This window comes from Xiphophorus maculatus, chromosome 18, assembly GCF_002775205.1.
Source record: "Xiphophorus maculatus strain JP 163 A chromosome 18, X_maculatus-5.0-male, whole genome shotgun sequence".
In the NCBI taxonomy this organism is placed as follows: Eukaryota; Metazoa; Chordata; class Actinopteri; order Cyprinodontiformes; family Poeciliidae; genus Xiphophorus; species Xiphophorus maculatus.
Window position 1 is genome coordinate 16,704,040 of NC_036460.1, and position 20,603 is coordinate 16,724,642.

Sequence of the window (20,603 nt, forward strand, 5' to 3'; positions counted from 1 at the left end):
ATGGCTGCAAACAGGTGTGCAATTGTATGACTGTACGTCTTTGACTCCAAGTTCAACCCATAAGCTAAAGAAGCGGATTTTTCTCCACAGTCATCGAGGACGCAGCAGTGGTTGCTGTTTACTTCTAGTAAGTCAACAACAAAACACCTGCCTTTCCCAGCAGCCCATACAGAACACATACAGTGGAAAAACCAGCTGACCAAACACGCTCATCTTCCAATTATTAAGTTAGAGTAGCTCCAATTCGGTTGCTAAGTGACAGGCTGGGATTGCTAGGTGGAAAGCTGTGCCAGCCAATTGTAACTTAATAATGGTGTTGTTTTTTAAATGGCTCATTTTCCAGACACTTAAAAAACATATTGCCAGACAATGACTGACTGCTCTTTTTTCACCACTGGGAAAGTTTCTAGAAGTGGTATCAAACCAAGTGGATGTCCAAAATTTGCAAAAAGTAAATTTTGCATCATAGGTTCCCTTCCAAATATTAATGAAGACTTCTATTGAAATTATTGAGGACATGAGGGGAAAACCTCCAAGCAGTGTAACCTCCTTACACTTATCAATATTTATATAAACTCAAAGTGAAAATTGTAAATGAGACATGTAGTGTGTGTCATTGTTCAACTTAGGGATCCTCACTTTGATCTTGTAATTAAACATGTTCAGCCAGCCTGCAATCTAAATAATGTCCACTCTAACAGTATTATGCATAGCACCGGTTCTCTGTGCTGCAGCTTTAAAATAATCTTTTACATGTCACTGTTTACTGTCTGAAAGATGAAACCTCGAGAGGGTCACACATGGCTCTTTTTGAATGGGGATGATCTGTGAAGGACACGGCTCTGGAGAAAATCACTTTAGCTTGTGTTTGATCCCTTGTGTGAATGGTATCTAGAGGAATCAAATGTGTGAAAACAACCCTTTCTCAGTATACTCCATTTCCTTCTTGATCTGTCAAGTACACACAAATCTTGGGGAGATGATGTCGGTGGTAAAATAATACTTTTTGAAGTTACAAGCTCTTGAGCAATGCTAGAGAGAAAAGCTTAACCCTTGTAGGACTACCATTATAAAAGTCCGCATGAGCATCTTTTTACATTTTTGGATGCTGCAGAGTCATTATTAGGAGCACTCCAATGTTCTTTACATCTATAAAATCCTTATAAGTCCTCCTTTCCAAGTTTGTATGCCATTTATCAATAATAACTGATTAAAAATAGAAAATTTGCAAAACAATAACAAGAACTCCATCCGTTTATAATTTTTTTGACATATTTTTGTAAATATGAAGAGTTTCCTAACTTTATTTACCAAAGTTCCCAATACAAAAAAGTTGCACACAAGCCTTCTAAACCAAACACAATTTATTTGGAGTTTTTTCAAAGCTTCGTTTCAAAGTTACAGCCAATTTTCTAAAAACAATAAAACGAGGGAAAATAAAAAAAATGCTTTTATCAGTGCAATCAGAAAAAAGAAGTGCAGAAGATACATTGCACATTGTACATCAACAATAAAATACAAACATTTAAATGAAAGTGTGTCAGTCTTTGTGTATTCACATGAGTGAATACACAAATTGAGTAAGTCCAATATATGCATACATTTCATTAGCTGTGACATCAGTCCAACGAAATTTTTTTCCAGCAGCTAAATTTTTGGCTGCATTTTTGTTAGTGTTTTCACATAATGTCTTTATGGTAGCCTGGTCAAAAAATAATTTGAATAGCTCTGAAGGTGACGGAATCTCAGTATTGGAAAGGGGCAGCTGAACACCTGGTGTCCTCTTTGGACGGAAATGGAGTGGGGGGTGCAGCAAATGATCAGTCTCCTTCTCTGTTTTCCACTTGACTTGAGTGTCCACATGAGTTTCTGACCTTTTGCCTCTCCTTTTACTAGCTGGACCCTCCCGACTTCTTTTTCTTCCTCTACTTGCACCTGCCACCACACCGTTATTGTCCTCTTCATCATCCTCATTCAGATCGCCATCTTTCTCCTCCACGATATTGCCAGTACTTCACACAGACGTAACATTACAGATTAGTTAGAGTTTTCAATCACACGTTCTGTGTTACGTAAAAAAAAAATAAAAAAATAAAAAATTATATATTTTTTACATATATATATATATATGAGCGAAAAAGAGCCCACTTACATATCATGAAGTTTATCGATCCCTTCGATGAAGTCCTCTTCCTCATCAGTGTCTGCAGTATCAGGGTCTGAAGAATACCTCTCCTCATTTTGGCCATCTTGAGCGGTGACGAGCTCCAAGACTTCGGACGCAGAGTAAAATCTTCTTACTCCGTGTCTTTCCATAATTTTTTTTTTTTTGGGTGTTTGCCTTGCAAGAGCAGAGCCAAATAGCACGTGCAGGAAACGGAAATGACTTTCATGAAATCTCACCTGAAGTCATGTGACATTTCATGAAATCTCGTAGTATTTCATTCTGTCAACGTCAGAACAACACAGGAAGTGATTGGCCAGACCCGAGCTGATCTACAAATATAGGGATGGATGCCACATCATGTTTGTGGACCCATCCTTTTTACTATAAATCTGTGAACTCGTCTGCGCGCGCACAGCAACTCGGGGGGGATGTTTAGGGTCGGAAAAGGAAGCGCAATTCTTACAGTTTAATATGCAAAAAAAAAAATTGCTCTACCTTACGTGGTTCGAATTCTACCGGCATTTGAAAAATATGTATGCATCTCAGATCGCCGGCGATCTGGTAGCCCGAATCGGGTTAAGGGCCTTGTCAGCTCTTTGAATTTCATTAAAAGGCATTTTATTTTGAGGAAATTCTTATTTTCCAGGAATCCAGCAAACAATAACTGGATGAATGTTGGAGCTTCTTCCTGGACAGACTCATTGGATGTGTACTCATAAAAAAATGTAGTTAAATCATATTTATTAATTTTATACCAGCTGCTTCTTCAGTCGGTATGTGTAAATATTAAGCAGGGGAATACATTTCCTTGAATATTCCTTCACTTCCTTTCTGCATTTCTATTGCCCGAGGTCTTAACTTAGCAATGTATTGGTAAGGGGCATTTTCCTCATGGACCAACAATGGTCTTTGTTGTTTTGTACTAGGTAGCAGGTCTGGTGGTCCTGAACAGCCCTCAGCCTCATTTCCTCTGTTTTAGTTTCTCAAGGTGCAAGACTTGGGTTCAAACTGCCCGAGTGTTGCAAGAAACTCCTTTTTTCTTAAGGCCAAATTTATATCTAGAAATTTATAGCACACTGTCACACCTGGTAGGTCACCCATATTATGACCATGATACTCCTCTTTGATATATTTACTTATGTTTTCAGTTCCAAATTAGCTTTTTGTACTTTGTTTTTTGTCGCTAGGTGGATCATTATGCCAGCAGCTTCCTTTGTGAAACAGCTCTGTCATAAGACCAAAAAGATGAGCTCTCTCTAAGCTGGCTATGGTTGTTAATAAATCACCATTAATTCCCACTATGTCCCACCCATAAGAGCTTTCAAAAATCAAGCCGATGAACTAAAGGAGATGTGGAGTCAGCAGGGTCAATAACCACTTTATCTACAACCCATGATGGTTTGCATGAGTTATGTACTCAACCTCTGGCAAAGCATACTTATATAAGCACAGTCTATTGCAGACATATACGGATTCAAGCACAAACATATATGAGAATGTCTTTTAGAGTTTCAGTGAGATGAAGTGGATGACACCTTCATTCATTAAAGAATGGGATGAAATGTTCTCTAAATAGTATGAAATTTACAGTAGTTGCTCTGTCAAATCTTTTGCTATGAATTAAGAATGAAGGCAAAGTTTTGATTTAATTTAATAGTGATATAGTGTTATGTTTCTGACATATTAGTCACAATGTTAGAATTTGAAGAGTTTGTATGAAAAGACTCAACTTTCAGTGTCCTCATGCTTTAGTCAAAACTACAAGGTAGAGTTTAGTGAAATGATGCAAGTTTTGTTATTGAAGGTGAAAATGTAGTTAAAAATGCAACTGAACTAAATATAACTTGCATCATGTTGGTTTTGGACCTCATTAAGACGATGAATATTCCAAGTCTCTTGGACTCTTAATGTCATCAGGACTTTCTGTCAGCCTCTGTAAATGTCAGCCAGATTTAATGAAGGGTAACATCTGTGCATTTAGTGGATAAATGTAACGTATATGAAAACCTGTCATGGAGTGAGTGTACTTCTGTGGACCTGTTGCTAATATGATGATGTGTTTCACCTGTTAATGTAACATATATGCACAGCCAGTACGTGAGCCAGTAAACTAAACAAAATTTACAAAGTATATTTTATGACTCTTTGGAAAGAAAAAGAGTTGCTATGTTCACTGAGCAGATAAATTTCAAACTAGTTAACACTGACCAGCTCTTGAGAAACCACCTTGTTAGCTATCATGACATAATTAGGCCCGAGCAGCAAAGCGCTGCGAAGGCCTATTGTATCTGTACTGTTTCTTATTAGGCCCGAGCAGCAAAGCGCTGCGAAGGCCTATTGTATCTGTACTGTTTATTAGGCCCGAGCAGCAAAGCGCTGCGAAGGCCTATTGTATCTGTACTGTTTATTATTAGGCCCGAGCAGCAAAGCGCTGCGAAGGCCTATTGTATCTGTACTGTTTATTATTATTATTCTGCCCCCCTCTTCGTGGGCCTTTTTGGGGGCTTTATCATATTCAAAAACTCACCAAACTTGGCGGAAGCGACTAGGCGGTTTAAAAATTTTGAATTTTAAGGTCGCCGCAAAAATCGCAAAAAAAATTGCTCAACGGCGGCAACTAGCAATTTTCAACAGACCCATTGCTATTCACTTACTTCATCGTAGAGACTTGAAATTCGGTACAGTTGTAGAGCTCACTAAGACGCTCAGAATTTACAAGTAATGTCATAGTGCAAGTATCACAGGAAGTCGGCCATGTTGGATTGAAGGTCCATTTTGGACCTCGAGTTTGACGTTTACAGCCTTCGTATTTGATCGAACTCCTCCTAGGGATTTCGATTGATCGGCTTCAAACTCGGTCAGTCTGATCATAAGGCATGTCTGATTTAAAGTTATCAAATTGGTGAGTTTTGGAGCATGTTGAAGGGGGGTTAGCAGGGGTCAAAGTTCACCTACACGCCATGAAACAAAAACCTCTTATATTTCCTATACAAAAACACATAGAGGGACCAAACTTTCAGTGATTGATCGGCATCGGGTGTCCTATAATACCCTGCAGTGAAATTTTTTTTTTACGTAGGCCACGCCCCCTGAGAGCAGGAAGTGTAATGTTTTACTGTGAACGGTCGCTATCTTAGCCCTTTGACCTAATCAACATGAAACTGTGTCCAGAGACAGAAGACATGTTGGTGTGTTGTGGATTCCAACCCCGACCGGCTGCGATCAAGCAGGTGGGCGTGGCGGCGTTGCGAACGCCATCGAATTTCGTTTGGCTCTGAATTCCACAGTTTCGGGGTGAGCTGCTCCAAACTCACTAGGATGGATCCTTATCCATCCCCGAACAGGAATCCATAGCGATATTTGGTGGGCGTGGCCTAATTTTTCTATAGCGACCCCTAGAGTATTTTAAATGAACAGCCCCAAGCCATGCTTAAACCTAGAATTACGAAACTTGGTACACATGTGTATCTTGTCGGGACGTACAAAAAAGTCTCTTAGAGCCATGCTCTAAACCCAACAGGAAGTCGGCCATTTTGTATTGAAGGTCCATTCTGGACCTCGAGTTTGACGTTTACAGCCTTTGCATTTGATCGAACTCCTCCTAGGGATTTCGATTGATCGGCTTCAAACTCGGTCAGTCTGATCATAAGGCATGTCTGATTTAAAGTTATCAAATTGGTGACTGTATGAGCTTGCTGAAGGGGGGTTACCAGGGGTCAAAGTTCACCTACTCGCCATGAAACACGAAACTCTTATATTTCCTATACAAAAACACATAGAGGGACCAAACGTTCAGTGATTGATCATCATCGGGTGTCCTAAAATACCCTGTGGTGAAATTATTTTTTTAAGTAGGCCACGCCCCCTGAGAACAGGAAGTGTCATGTTTTACTGTGAACGGTCGCTATCTTAGCCCTTTGACCTAATCAACATGAAACTGTGTCCAGAGACAGAAAACATGTTGGTGTGTTGTGGATTCCAACCCCGGCCGGCTTTGACATAGCAGGTGGGCGTGGCGGCGAGGCGAAGTGACCTGTAACGCCGATGCCATACGTTTGCTTCTAGATTCCACATGTTTCGACCGAGCTGCACCAAACTTGGCCTGACTCATCCTGGTGTGATGCCTGACAATGCTATGTCATCATATTATGACGTCATCTAAGCCCCGCCCCCTCAGAATGAATTAGAGAGATCTTCTGTGTAATTACATAATAAACAGTCCATGTTCGTTGTTTGTAGGGCAATGCTGCCCTCTGCTGCCCACTGAAATAGTTTCATTATTTCAGTAATTCGACACCAGAGGGCAGCATTGCCCTACGGAATGAAAGTTCAATGTTGTAATGGAGGAAAAAATTAAATAATTAGTAATTCTAACACAAAAACTCACAGAGACACCAAACGTTCAGTGATTGATCATAATCGAGTGTCCAATAATATCCAATGGTCAAATGATGACATCACTTAGGCCCCGCCCCCTCGGAACAGGAAGTGCTATTTTTTTACTTGGAAAGCTCTGTTTATGGCTCTCTTGACCTAATCAAGATGATTCAGATGATAAACTCTGTCAATGCTCGCTGCTGGCTGAACCGTGTGGGCGTGGCCAAATGGCGAATATCAGTCCCTCGCCATATACATACGTTTGGCTCTTATTCAGGCATAGATCATCCGATTGGCGCCAAACTGGATAGGTATGACCTTTGTTCACCTCTAAAGAGCCCGACGGGTTTGAAATGTAATTTGGCTCCACTGCGCCCCCTAAGTTAATACATGGGCTGTATCTCCTCGACGCATCGACCGATCTGCACCAGATTTTTTGACAGTCGTCGGGGAGCGCTGCCGAACGCATTCACGCGTGTCGCCTGGTGGATGGGTGTGGAAAATGCGCGACAGCTTCTGCGGTGGCTGGCGGGCGGCGGTGCTGGAAACTGCGGCGGAGCTTCTGCGGTGGGGAGCGGGCTGCGGCTCTGGAAATCGTGCGAGAGCTTCTGCGGTGGCTGGAACCCCCGCGGTGGCCAATAGGCCGGAGCGGCGCTTGCTGCGAGGGCCGCCCGAGGCTGCTTGCAGCTTTAATTATTCTTATTATTCTTACCCCCCAAAGAGGTGCCTTTTTGGGGGCTTTATCATATTCAAAAACGCACCAAACTTGGCGGTCGCGACTAGGCAGTTTAAAAATTTTGAATTTTAAGGTCGATGCAAAAATCGCAAAAAAATTGGCTCAACGGCGCCAACTAGCAATTTTCAAAGGAAATTTTGCTATTCATTTACTTTATCGTAGAGACATGAAATTTGGTACACATGTAGAGCTCACCAAGATGCTCAGAATAAGGTATAGATTTAGAAGTGCAAATATCACAGGAAGTCAGCCATTTTGTCTTGAACGTCCATTTTTTTCCTCGAGTTTGACGTTTACAGCCTTCGTATTTGATCGAACTCCTCCTAGGGATTTCGATTGATCGGCTTCAAACTTGGTCAGTCTGATCATAAGGCATGTTTGATTTAAAGTTATCAAATTGGTGAGTTTTGGAGTATGTTGAAGGGGGGTTAGCAGGGGTCAAAGTTCACCTACTCGCCATGAAACACGAAACTCTTATATTTCCTATACAAAAACACAGAGAGGGACCAAACTTTCAGAGATTGGTTGTCATCGGGTGTCCTAAAATACCCTGTGGTGAAATTATTTTTTTAAGTAGGCCACGCCCCCTGAGAACAGGAAGTGTCATGTTTTACTGTGAACGGTCGCTATCTTAGCCCTTTGACCTAATCAACATGAAACTGTGTCCAGAGACAGAAGACATGTTGGTGTGTTGAGTAATCCAACCCCGACCGGCTGCGATGAAGCAGGTGGGCGTGGCGGCGTTGCGAACGCCGTCGAATTTCGTTTGGCTCTGAATTCCACAATTTCGGGCCCAGCTGCTCCAAACTCACTAGGATGGATCCTTATCCACCCACCGACAGGAATTCATAACAAAATTTGGTGGGCGTGGCCTAATTTCTCTATAGCGACCCCTAGAGTATTTTAAATGAACAGCCCCAGGCCATGCTTTATCCTAGAATTACGAAACTTGGTACATATGTGTATCTTTTCAGGATGTACAAAAAAGTCTCTTGGAGCCATGCTCTAAACCCAACAGGAAGTCGGCCATTTTGTATTGAAGGTCCATTTTGGACCTCGAGTTTGACGTTTACAGCCTTCGTATTTGATCGAACTCCTCCTAGGGATTTCGATTGATCGGCTTCAAACTCGGTCAGTCTGATCATAAGGCATGTTTGATTTAAAGTTATCAAATTGGTGAGTTTTGGAGTATGTTGAAGGGGGGTTAGCAGGGGTCAAAGTTCACCTACTCGCCATGAAACACGAAACTCTTATATTTCCTATATAAAAACACATAGAGGGACCAAACGTTCAGTGATTGATTGTCATAAGATGTCCTAAAATACCCTGTGGTGAAATGATGACATCACTTAAGCCACGCCCCCTGAGAACAGGAAGTGTCATGTTTTACTGTGAACGGTCGCTATCTTAGCCCTTTGACCTAATCAACATGAAACTGTGTCCAGAGACAGAAGACATGTTGGTGTGTTGTGGATTCAAGCCCTGACCGGCTTTGACATAGCAGGTGGGTGTGGCGGCGTGGCGAAGTGACCTGTGACGCCGTTGCCATACGTTTGGCTCTGAATTCCACAATTTCGGGCCCAGCTGCTCCAAACTCACTAGGATGGATCATTATCCACCCACCGACAGGAATTCATAACAAAATTTGGTGGGCGTGGCCTAATTTCTCTATAGCGACCCCTAGAGTATTTTAAATGAACAGCCCCAAGCCATGCTGAAACCTAGAATTACGAAACTTGGTACACATGTGTATCTTGTCGGGACGTACAAAAAAGTCTCTTAGAGCCATGCTCTAAACCCAACAGGAAGTCGGCCATTTTAGATTGAATTTCATTTGACCTCGATTTTGACGTTTACAGCCTTCGTATTTGATCGAACTCCTCCTAGGGATTTCGATTGATCGGCTTCAAACTTGGTCAGTCTGATCATAAGGCATGTTTGATTTAAAGTTATCAAATTGGTGAGTTTTGGAGCATGTTGAAGGGGGGTTAGCAGGGCTCAAAGATCCCCTGTGATTGACTGTGTAATATGTTACACAGTCAATTACAAAGGGGATTATTTTGTCATGTGTAAGGCAATGCTGCCCTCTGGTGTCGAATTACTGAAATAATGAAACTATTTCAGTAATTTCAGTAATTCGACACCAGAGGGCAGCATTGCCCTACGGAATGACAGTTCAATGTTGAATTGAAAAGGAAAAAATTAAATAATTTGTAATTCTAACACAAAAACTGACAGAGACACCAAAGTTTGAGTTATTGATCATTATCTTGTGTCCAATAATATCCAATGGTCAAATGATGACATCACGTAGGCCACGCCCCCTGAGAACAGGAAGTGTCATGTTTTACTGTGAACGGTCGCTCTCTTAGCCCTTTGACCTAATCAACATGAACCTGTGTCCAGAGACAGAAGACATGTTGGTGTGTTGAGGTTTCCAACCCTGACCGGCTTTGAGATAGCAGCTGGGCGTGGCGGCGTGGCGAAGTGACCTGTAACGCCGATGCCATACTTTTGCTTCTAGATTCCACATGTTTCGACCGAGCTGCACCAAACTTGGCTTGAGTGATGCTGGTGTGATGTCTGAAAATTCTATGTCATCAGATTATGACGTCATCTAAGCCCCGCCCCCTCAGAACAGGAAGTGCTATTTTTTTCCTTGGAAACTTTCATCTATGGCTCTCTTGACCTAATCAAGGTGATTCTGTGTTGGATGACAGATAGGAAGTTGATCTCGCTTGCTTTAAAGTGCCAAGAGTTTTCAATGGCGGCAACGCCATTCGTATACGTTTGCCTCTACATTCCACATATTTTGACCGAGCTGCATCAAACTTGGCCTGAGTGATCCTGGAGGCTTGCCCGTCAATCCTACGTCATCACATTATGACGTCATCTAAGCCCCGCCCCCTCGGAACAGGAAGTGCCGTTTTTTTTCCTTGGAAAGCTCTGTTTATGGCTCTCTTGACCTAATCAAGGTGATTCTGTGTTGGATGACAGATAGGAAGTTGGTCTCGCTTGCTTTAAAGTGCCAAGAGTTTTCAATGGCGGCAACGCCGTTCGTATACGTTTGCCTCTACATTCCACATATTTTGACCGAGCTGCATCAAACTTTGCCTGAGTAATCCTGGTGGTATGCCCGTCGACCCTATGTCATCATATTATGACGTCATCTAAGCCCCGCCCCCTCGGAACAGGAAGTGCCGTTTTTTTCCTTGGAAAGCTCCGTTTATGGCTCTCTTGACCTAATCAAGGTAACTCGGATGATAAACTCTGTCAATGCTCGCTTCTGGCTGAACCGTGTGGGCGTGGCAAAATGGCGAATATCAGTCCCTCGCCATATACATACGTTTGGCTCTAATTCACACATGGATCATCCGATTGGCGCCAAACTGGATATGTATGAACTTTGTTCACCTCTAAAGAGCCCGACGGGTTTGAGATGTAATTTGACTCCACTGCGCCCCCTAAGTTGATACATCGGCCGTATCTCCTCGACGCATCGACCGATCTGCACCAGATTTTTCGACAGTCGTCGGGGAGCGCCGCCGAACGCATTCACGCGTGTCGCCCGGTGGACGGGCGGGGAAAATGCGCGACAGCTTCAGCGGCGGCTGACGGGCGGCGGTGCTGGAAACTGCGGCAGAGCTTCCGCGGTGGGGAGCGGGCTGCGGCTCTGGAAAACGCGCGAGAGCTTCTGCGGTGGCCGGAACCCCCGCGGTGGCCAATAGGCCGGAGCGGCGCTTGCTGCGAGGGCCGCCCGAGGCTGCTTGCAGCTTTAATTATTATTATTCTTACCCCCTCTTCGTGCGCCTTTTTGGGGGCTTTATCATATTCAAAAACTCACCAAACTTGGCGGAAGCGACTAGGCGGTTTAAAAATTTTGAATTTTAAGGTCGCCGCAAAAATCGCAAAAAAAATTGCTCAACGGCGGCAACTAGCAATTTTCAACAGACCCATTGCTATTCACTTACTTCATCGTAGAGACTTGAAATTCGGTACAGTTGTAGAGCTCACTAAGACGCTCAGAATTTACAAGTAATGTCATAGTGCAAGTATCACAGGAAGTCGGCCATTTTGTATTGAAGGTCCATTTTTTACCTCGAGTTTGACGTTTACAGCCTTCGTATTTGATCGAACTCCTCCTAGGGATTTCGATTGATCGGCTTCAAACTCGGTCAGTCTGATCATAAGGCATGTCTGATTTAAAGTTATCAAATTGGTGAGTTTTGGAGCATGTTGAAGGGGGGTTACCAGGGGTCAAAGTTCACCTACACGCCATGAAACAAAAACCTCTTATATTTCAAAAACAAAAACACATAGAGGGACCAAACTTTCAGTGATTGATCGGCATCGGGTGTCCTATAATACCCTGCAGTGAAATTTTTTTTTTACGTAGGCCACGCCCCCTGAGAGCCGGAAGTGTAATGTTTTACTGTGAACGGTCGCTATCTTAGCCCTTTGACCTAATCAACATGAAACTGTGTCCAGAGACAGAAGACATGTTGGTGTGTTGTGGATTCCAACCCCGACCGGCTGCGATGAAGCAGGTGGGCGTGGCGGCGTTGCGAACGCCATCGAATTTCGTTTGGCTCTGAATTCCACAGTTTCGGGGAGAGCTGCTCCAAACTCACTAGGATGGATCCTTATACACCCGCCAACAGGAATCCATAGCGAAATTTGGTGGGCGTGGCCTAATTTCTCTACATCTCCCCCTAGAATATTTTAAAAAATCAGCCCCAAGCCATGCTTTATCCTAGAATTACGAAACTTGGTACACATGTGTATCTTGTCAGGACGTACAAAAAAGTCTCTTGGAGCCATGCTCTAAACCCAACAGGAAGTCGGCCATTTTGGATTGAAGGTCCATTTTGGACCTCGAGTTTGACGTTTACAGCCTTTGCATTTGATCGAACTCCTCCTAGGGATTTCGATCGATCGGCTTCAAACTCGGTCAGTCTGATCATAAGGCATGTCTGATTTAAAGTTATCAAATTGGTGACTGTATGAGCTTGCTGAAGGGGGGTTACCAGGGGTCAAAGTTCACCTACTCGCCATGAAACACGAAACTCTTATATTTCCTATACAAAAACACATAGAGGGACCAAACTTTCTGGGATTGATCGTTATGGGGTTACCTAAAATACCCTGTGGTGAAATTATTTTTTTACGTAGGCCACGCCCCCTGAGAACAGGAAGTGTCATGTTTTACTGTGAACGGTCGTTATCTTAGCCCTTTGACCTAATCAACATGAAACTGTGTCCAGAGACAGAAGACATGTTGGTGTGTTGTGGATTCCAACCCCGACCGGCTGCGATGAAGCAGGTGGGGGTGGCGGCGTTGCGAACGCCATCGAATTTCGTTTGGCTCTGAATTCCACAGTTTCGGGGTGAGCTGCTCCAAACTCACTAGGATGGATCCTTATCCATCCCCGAACAGGAATCCATAGCGAAATTTGGTGGGCGTGGCCTAATTTCTCTACATCTCCCCCTGGAATATATTAAAAAATCAGCCCCAAGCCATGCTTTATCCTAGAATTACGAAACTTGGTACACATGTGTATCTTGTCAGGACGTACAAAAAAGTCTCTTGGAGCCATGCTCTAAACCCAACAGGAAGTCGGCCATTTTAGATTGAAGTTCATTTGACCTCGATTTTGACATTTAGAGCCTTCGTATTTGATCGAACTCCTCCTAGGGATTTCGATTGATCGGCTTCAAACTCGGTCAGTCTGATCATAAGGCATGTCTGATTTAAAGTTATCAATATGGTGAGTTTTGGAGCATGTTGAAGCGGGGTTAGCAGGGCTCAAAGTTCCCCTGTGATCGACTGTGTAATATGTAATTACAAAGGGGATCCTTTATCATTCCGTAGTGCAATGCTGCCCTCTGGTGTCGAATTACTGAAATTACTGAAATAGTTTCATTATTTCAGTAATTCGACACCAGAGGGCAGCATTGCACTACGGAAAGACAGAGTTCAATTTTGTAATGTAGGAAAAAATTAAAAATTTGTAATTCTACTGTGAACGGTCGATAGCTTCTGCACCAAACTTTGCACGAGTGACCCTGGCGGGACCCTGACGACCCTATGTCATCATATTGTGACGTCATCTAAGCCCCGCCCCCTCAGAACCGGAAGTGCCGTTTTTTTACTTGGAAAGCTCCGTTTATGGCTCTCTTGACCTAATCAAGGTGATTCGGATGATAAACTCTGTCAATGCTCGCTGCTGGCTGAACCGTGTGGGCGTGGCCAAATGGCGAATATCAGTCCCTCGCCATATGCATACGTTTGGCTCTAATTCACGCATGGATCATCCGATTGGCGTCAAACTGGATATGTATGACCTTTGTTCACCTCTAAAGAGCCCGACGGGTTTGAGATGTAATTTGACTCCACTGCGCCCCCTAAGTTAATACATGGGCTGTATCTCCTCGACGCATGGACCGATCTGCACCAGATTTTTTGACAGTCGTCGGGGAGCGCCGCCGAACGCATTCACGCGTGTCGCCCGGTGGACGGGCGGAGAAAATGCGCGACAGCTACTGCGGCGGCTAGCGGGCGGCGGTGCTAGAAACTGCGGCAGAGCTTCTGCGGTGGGGAGTTGGCTGCGGCTCTGGAAATCGTGCGAGAGCTTCTGCGGTGGCTGGAACCCCCGCGGTGGCCAATAGGCCGGAGCGGCGCTTGCTGCGAGGGCCGCCCGAGGCTGCTTGCAGCTTTAATTCTTCTTACGATTCTGCCCCCCTCTTCGTGGGCCTTTTTGGGGGCTTTATCATATTCAAAAACTCACCAAACTTGGCGGAAGCGACTAGGCGGTTTAAAAATTTTGAATTTTAAGGTCGCCGCAAAAATCGCAAAAAAAATTGCTCAACGGCAGCAACTAGCAATTTTCAACAGACCCATTGCTATTCACTTACTTCATCGTAGAGACTTGAAATTCGGTACAGTTGTAGAGCTCACTAAGACGCTCAGAATTTACAAGTAATGTCATAGTGCAACTATCACAGTAAGTCGGCCATTTTGTATTGAAGGTCCATTTTTTACCTCGATTTTGCCGTTTACAGCCTTCGTATTTGATCGAACTCCTCCTAGGGATTTCGATTGATCGGCTTCAAACTCGGTCAGTCTGATCATAAGGCATGTCTGATTTAAAGTTATCAAATTGGTGAGTTTTGGAGCATGTTGAAGGGAGGTTACCAGGGGTCAAAGTTCACCTACACGCCATGAAACAAAAACCTCTTATATTTCCTATACAAAAACACATAGAGGGACCAAACTTTCAGTGATTGATCGGCATCGGGTGTCCTATAATACCCTGCAGTGAAATTTTTTTTTTACGTAGGCCACGCCCCCTGAGAGCAGGAAGTGTAATGTTTTACTCTGAACGGTTGCTATCTTAGCCCTTTGACCTAATCAACATGAAACTGTGTCCAGAGACAGAAGACACGTTGGTGTGTTGTGGATTCCAACCCCGACCGGCTGCGATGAAGCAGGTGGGCGTGGCGGCGTTGCGAACGCCATCGAATTTTGTTTGGCTCTGAATTCCACAGTTTCGGGGTGAGCTGCTCCAAACTCACTAGGATGGATCCTTATCCATCCCCGAACAGGAATCCATAGCGATATTTGGTGGGCGTGGCCTAATTTTTCTATAGCGACCCCTAGAGTATTTTAAATGAACAGCCCCAAGCCATGCTTAAACCTAGAATTACGAAACTTGGTACACATGTGTATCTTGTCGGGACGTACAAAAAAGTCTCTTAGAGCCATGCTCTAAACCCAACAGGAAGTCGGCCATTTTAGATTGAAGTTCATTTGACCTCGATTTTGACGTTTACAGCCTTTGCATTTGATCGAACTCCTCCTAGGGTTTTCGATTGATCGGCTTCAAACTCGGTCAGTCTGATCATAAGGCATGTCTGATTTAAAGTTATCAAATTGGTGACTGTCTGAGATTGCTGAAGGGGGGTTACCAGGGGTCAAATTTCACCTACTCGCCATGAAACACGAAACTCTTATATATCCTGCACAGAAACTCACAGAGATACCAAACTTTAAATTATTGATCATCATTAGGTGTCCAAAAATACCCTGTGGTCAAATGATGACATCACTTAGGCCACGCCCCCTGAGAACAGGAAGTGTCATGTTTTACTGTGAACGGTCGCTATCTTAGCCCTTTGACATAATCAATATTAAACTGTGTCCAGAGACAGAAGACATGTTGGTGTGTTGTGGATTCAAGCCCTGACCGGCTGCGATGAAGCAGCTGGCTGTGGCGGCGTGGCGAAGTGACCTGTAACGCCGATGCCATACGTTTGCTTCTAGATTCCACATGTTTCGACCGAGCTGCACCAAACTTGGCCTGACTCATCCTGGTGTGATGACTGACAATGCTATGTCATCATATTATGACGTCATCTAAGCCCCGCCCCCTCAGAATGAATTAGAGAGATCTTCTGTGTAATTACATAATAAACAGTCCATGTTCTTTGTTTGTAGGGCAATGCTGCCCTCTGCTGCCCACTGAAATAGTTTCATTATTTCAGTAATTCGACACCAGAGGGCAGCATTGCCCTATGGAATGACAGTTCAATGTTGAATTAAAGAGGAAAAAATTAAATAATTTGTAATTCTAACTCAAAAACTGACAGAGACACCAAACCTGCAGTTATTGATCATTATCTTGTGTCCAATAATATCCAATGGTTAAATGATGACATCACTTAGGCCCCGCCCCCTCGGAACAGGAAGTGCTATTTTTTTACTTGGAAAGCTCTGTTTATGGCTCTCTTGACCTAATCAAGATGATTCGGATGATAAACTCTGTCAATGCTCGCTGCTGGCTGAACCGTGTGGGCGTGGCCAAATGGCGAATATCAGTCCCTCGCCATATACATACGTTTGGCTCTTATTCAGGCATAGATCATCCGATTGGCGCCAAACTGGATATGTATGACCTTTGTTCACCTCTAAAGAGCCCGACGGGTTTGAAATGTAATTTGGCTCCACTGCGCCCCCTAAGTTAATACATGGGCTGTATCTCCTCGACGCATAGACCGATCTGCGCCAGATTTTTCGACAGTCGTCGGGGAGCGCCGCCGAACGCATTCACGCCTGTCGCCCGGTGGACGGGTGGGGAAAATGCGCGACAGATTCTGCGGCGGCTAGCGGGCGGCGATGCTGGAAACTGCGGCAGAGCTTCCGCGGTGGGGAGCGGGCTGCGACTCTGGAAAACGCGTGAGAGCTTCTGCGGTGGCCGGAACCCCCGCGGTGGCCAATAGGCCGGAGCGGCGCTTGCTGCGAGGGCCGCCCGAGGCTGCTTGCAGCTTTAATTATTATTACGATTCTGCCCCCCCAAAGAGGCGCCTTTTTGGGGGCTTTATCATATTCAAAAACTCACCAAACTTGGCGGTGGCGACTAGAAAATTTAAAAATTTTGAATTTTAAGGTTGTCGCAAAAATCGCAAAAAAAATTGCTCAACGGCGGCAACTAGCAATTTTCTGTTGACACAATGGTATGAACGTACTTCATCGTAGAGACATGAAATTTGGTACACTTATAGAGCTCACCAAAAGACTCAGAACTTACATTTAATGTTATAAGCCAACTATCACAGGAAGTCGGCCATTTTGTATTGAACGTCCATTTTTTACCTCGATTTTGACGTTTACAGCCTTCGTATTTGATCGAACTCCTGCTAGGGATTTCGATTGATCGGCTTCAAACTCGGTCAGTCTGATCATAAGGCATGTTTGATTTAAAGTTATCAAATTGGTGAGTTTTGGAGGATGTTGAAGGGGGGTTAGCAGGGGTCAAAGTTCACCTACTCGCCATGAAACACGAAACTCTTATATTTCCTATACAAAAACACATAGAGGGACCAAACTTTCAGTGATTGATCGTCATCGGGTGGCCTACAATACCATATGGTCAAATGATGACATCACTTAGGCCACGCCCCCTGAGAACAGGAAGTGTCATGTTTTACTGTGAACGGTCGCTCTCTTAGCCCTTTGACCTAATCAACATGAAACTGTGTCCAGACACAGAAGACATGTTGGTGTGTTGAGGATTCAAGCCCTGACCGGCTTTGAGCTAGCAGCTGGGCGTGGCGGCGTGGCGAAGTGACCTGTAACGCCGATGCCATACGTTTGCTTCTAGATTCCACATGTTTCGACCGAGCTGCACCAAACTTGGCTTGAGTGATGCTGGTGTGATGCATGAAAATTCTATGTCATCAGATTATGACGTCATCTAAGCCCCGCCCCCTCAGAACAGGAAGTGCTATTTTTTTCCTTGGAAACTTTCATCTATGGCTCTCTTGACCTAATCAAGGTGATTCTGTGTTGGATGACAGATAGGAAGTTGATCTCGCTTGCTTTAAAGTGCCAATGGCGGCAACGCCGTTCGTATACGTTTGCCTCTACATTCCACATATTTTGACCGAGCTGCATCAAACTTGGCCTGAGTGATCCTGGAGGCTTGCCCGTCAATCCTACGTCATCACATTATGACGTCATCTAAGCCCCGCCCCTCGGAACCGGAAGTGCCGTTTTTTTCCTTGGAAAGCTCTGTTTATGGCTCTCTTGACCTAATCAAGTTGATTCTGTGTTGGATGACAGATAGGAAGTTGATCTCGCTTGCTTTAAAGTGCCAAGAGTTTTCAATGGCGGCAACGCCGTTCGTATACGTTTGCCTCTACATTCCACATATTTTGACCGAGCTGCATCAAACTTGGCCTGAGTGATCCTGGTGGGATTGCCGTCGATCCTACGTCATCATATTATGACGTCATCTAAGCCCCGCCCCCTCGGAACAGGAAGTGCCGTTTTTTTTCCTTGGATAGCTCTGTTTATGGCTCTCTTGACCTAATCAAGGTGATTCTGTGTTGGATGACAGATAGGAAGTTGGTCTCGCTTGCTTTAAAGTGCCAAGAGTTTTCAATGGCGGCCACGCCGTTCGTATACGTTTGCCTCTACATTCCACATATTTTGACCGAGCTGCATCAAACTTTGCCTGAGTAATCCTGGTGGTATGCCCGTCGATCCTACATCATCATATTATGACGTCATCTAAGCCCCGCCCCCTCACAACAGGAAGTGCAATTTTTTTCCTTGGAAAGCTCTGTTTATGGCTCTCTTGACCTAATCAAGATGATTCGGATGATAAACTCTGTCAATGCTCGCTGCTGGCTGAACCGTGTGGGCGTGGCCAAACGGCGAATATCAGTCCCTCACCATATACATACGTTTGGCTCTAATTCACACATGGATCATCCGATTGGCGCCAAACTGGATATGTATGACCTTTGTTCACCTCTAAAGAGCCCAACGGGTTTGAGATGTAATTTGACTCCACTGCGCCCCCTAAGTTAATACATCGGCCGTATCTCCTCGACGCATCGACCGATCTGCGCCAGATTTTTTGACAGTCGTCGGGCAGCGCCGCCGAACGCATTCACGCCTGTCGCCCGGTGGACGGGCGGGGAAAACGCGCGACAGCTTCTGCGGCGGCTGGCGGGCGGCGGTGCTGGAAACTGCGGCGGAGCTTCCGCGGTGGGGAGCGGGCTGCGGCTCTGGAAAACGCGCGAGAGCTTCTGCGGTGGCCGGAACCCCCGCGGTGGCCAATAGGCCGGAGCGGCGCTTGCTGCGAGGGCCGCCCGAGGCTGCTTGCAGCTTTAATTAAATTTCTTATCTTAAGTGAATTATCACTGAGGGGATCAAATGGCTCAGTTGATGACCTTGATCAAGCGGGGAGTGGAGATTTTCTTTCCCTTTATGAGTTCACTTTAGACACATTTCCCATGACATTCAAAATCACCTGACTGAATGCGTGATCATAGCATAGTAAACACTGAAGACTGTGAGACTACCTTGGTTTACAATTAAGGGTAGATGGAAAAATGGATCTGAATGGGCAAGTTAACGTTTGTATTTGGTTTAGGTATGTGGTTAAAAAATGTACTACTAATCCTGGTTTTGTCCTTAGTGGCTGTTGAATGTTATTGACTCAGGGTTATGATGTGGTCACACTAATGTCAAGAAAGCAAGGAGGTATGCTTAATTAAATTCAAAATAATTTAGAAAGGAAAATCCTGTATTCATTATTTATTTAATTGTAAGATTTGCCTTGTTGTCTAGCATGCCCTTTCTTCAGATGATGCAGTTTAAATATTTTTTGATGTATGTATCCACCTGTATAAATTGACAATGGCATCGTAGCTCACTCACTCTTTGGTTGCGTAACAACAACTTGATGTGTAACATGCGCAGTAGCTGTTCCATGTTGCCTCAAACATACCTGATGGGGACATTGACAGCATTTGTCTCCGATGGGGGGAAAAAAAAAAAAAAATCAATGTGGATTGAAAACTGCGCAGGATTTTTAAACCATCATCACAGATCTGCATTAAGCAAGCTAACAATTGTGAAGAACTATTTTCAAAGTTATTGTAAATGTTCTAAAAATCAATGTTTTTGTTGGAGGCCAAATGGGAAAAACACACCCCTCAAAAAAAAAAGAAAAGAAACAATAAACACAAACTCTGAGATACAATGGTAACCTGCAGCACAAAACATGTTTTAGGATGACAGCATAATTGGAGCTGTAAGACAATAATAGTTGTTGGATCTTTGTTACAGGAGAAGCTTTTCTGCTGTGTGCTTACAACAAAATCACCCTTTTGTCTCTAGTACCAACTTCTGAAAATAAAAGAAACTAATCTTCTCCCTCTTTTTTTAATAGTCCACACAGGAAAACACAGGCACTGTTTTACAGTTTACATTTCTATATTATTGTTCCTCTTGTTTGTACCTCATAATATTTTAGTGTTTGCCATGTGAGTGGGTGTTTTGAGATCTACAATAAACCTTTGCGTTATTTTTCAATGATTTTCCCTGGGAGGACTATTCAGCTATTCCGCTTCCTTTATCTGGCTTCACAGCGAACCACATTATTGCAACATATATGATTAACTATCTCTTTTATTGCACTACCCCACTGATCTGCCTCGGTTTCACCAAAATTATATATATTGTGGACTGCCCTCAGGGTGAAGATTTTACTGACATCTTTGGTCCTCTGTGACCCTGTTAATCATTACAGCAATTTGTCAGGCAATACTTGCTCTTTCCTTTCTGCCTGTTATTTTTATTTCTGTAACTCTGTAGAAATTATCTAGAATGACTAAATGGGAATATGTTCAAATTACTGTCCAGCTCCAATACAACATTTGTCTATATATGTGAGTGCTTTGCAAGTTGTTGTATTTATTTTATTTTTCTTCCTTCCTTAAGCTGAGAAGTTTTTAATGGGTCCAATATCT

The 20,603-nt window shown here is 43.9% G+C and overlaps 1 protein-coding gene across 1 annotated transcript; it reads right to left on the reverse strand.

Moving 5' to 3' along the window:
• Positions 1 to 1,555: 1,555 nt before the first annotated feature.
• Positions 1,556 to 2,377, reverse strand: LOC111612028. Its single transcript, XM_023351707.1, has 2 exons — positions 2,153 to 2,377; positions 1,556 to 2,012 (listed from the first exon to the last, which is right to left on the reverse strand). The coding sequence occupies exons 1-2, from the start codon at positions 2,314 to 2,316 to the stop codon at positions 1,556 to 1,558; spliced, it is 621 nt and encodes a 206-aa protein (XP_023207475.1). The 5' UTR covers positions 2,317 to 2,377.
• Between the last annotated feature and the right edge of the window lie 18,226 nt (positions 2,378 to 20,603).

Bases quoted from the DNA above. Each gene is read 5' to 3' on its own strand.
- LOC111612028 (XM_023351707.1), bottom strand. From the start codon at position 2,316: ATGGAAAGACACGGAGTAAGAAGATTTTACTCTGCGTCCGAAGTCTTG. The intron at 2,013-2,152 runs GTAAGTGGGCTC...GTCTGTGTGAAG, and splicing joins ATCGATAAACTTCATGATAT to TACTGGCAATATCGTGGAGG.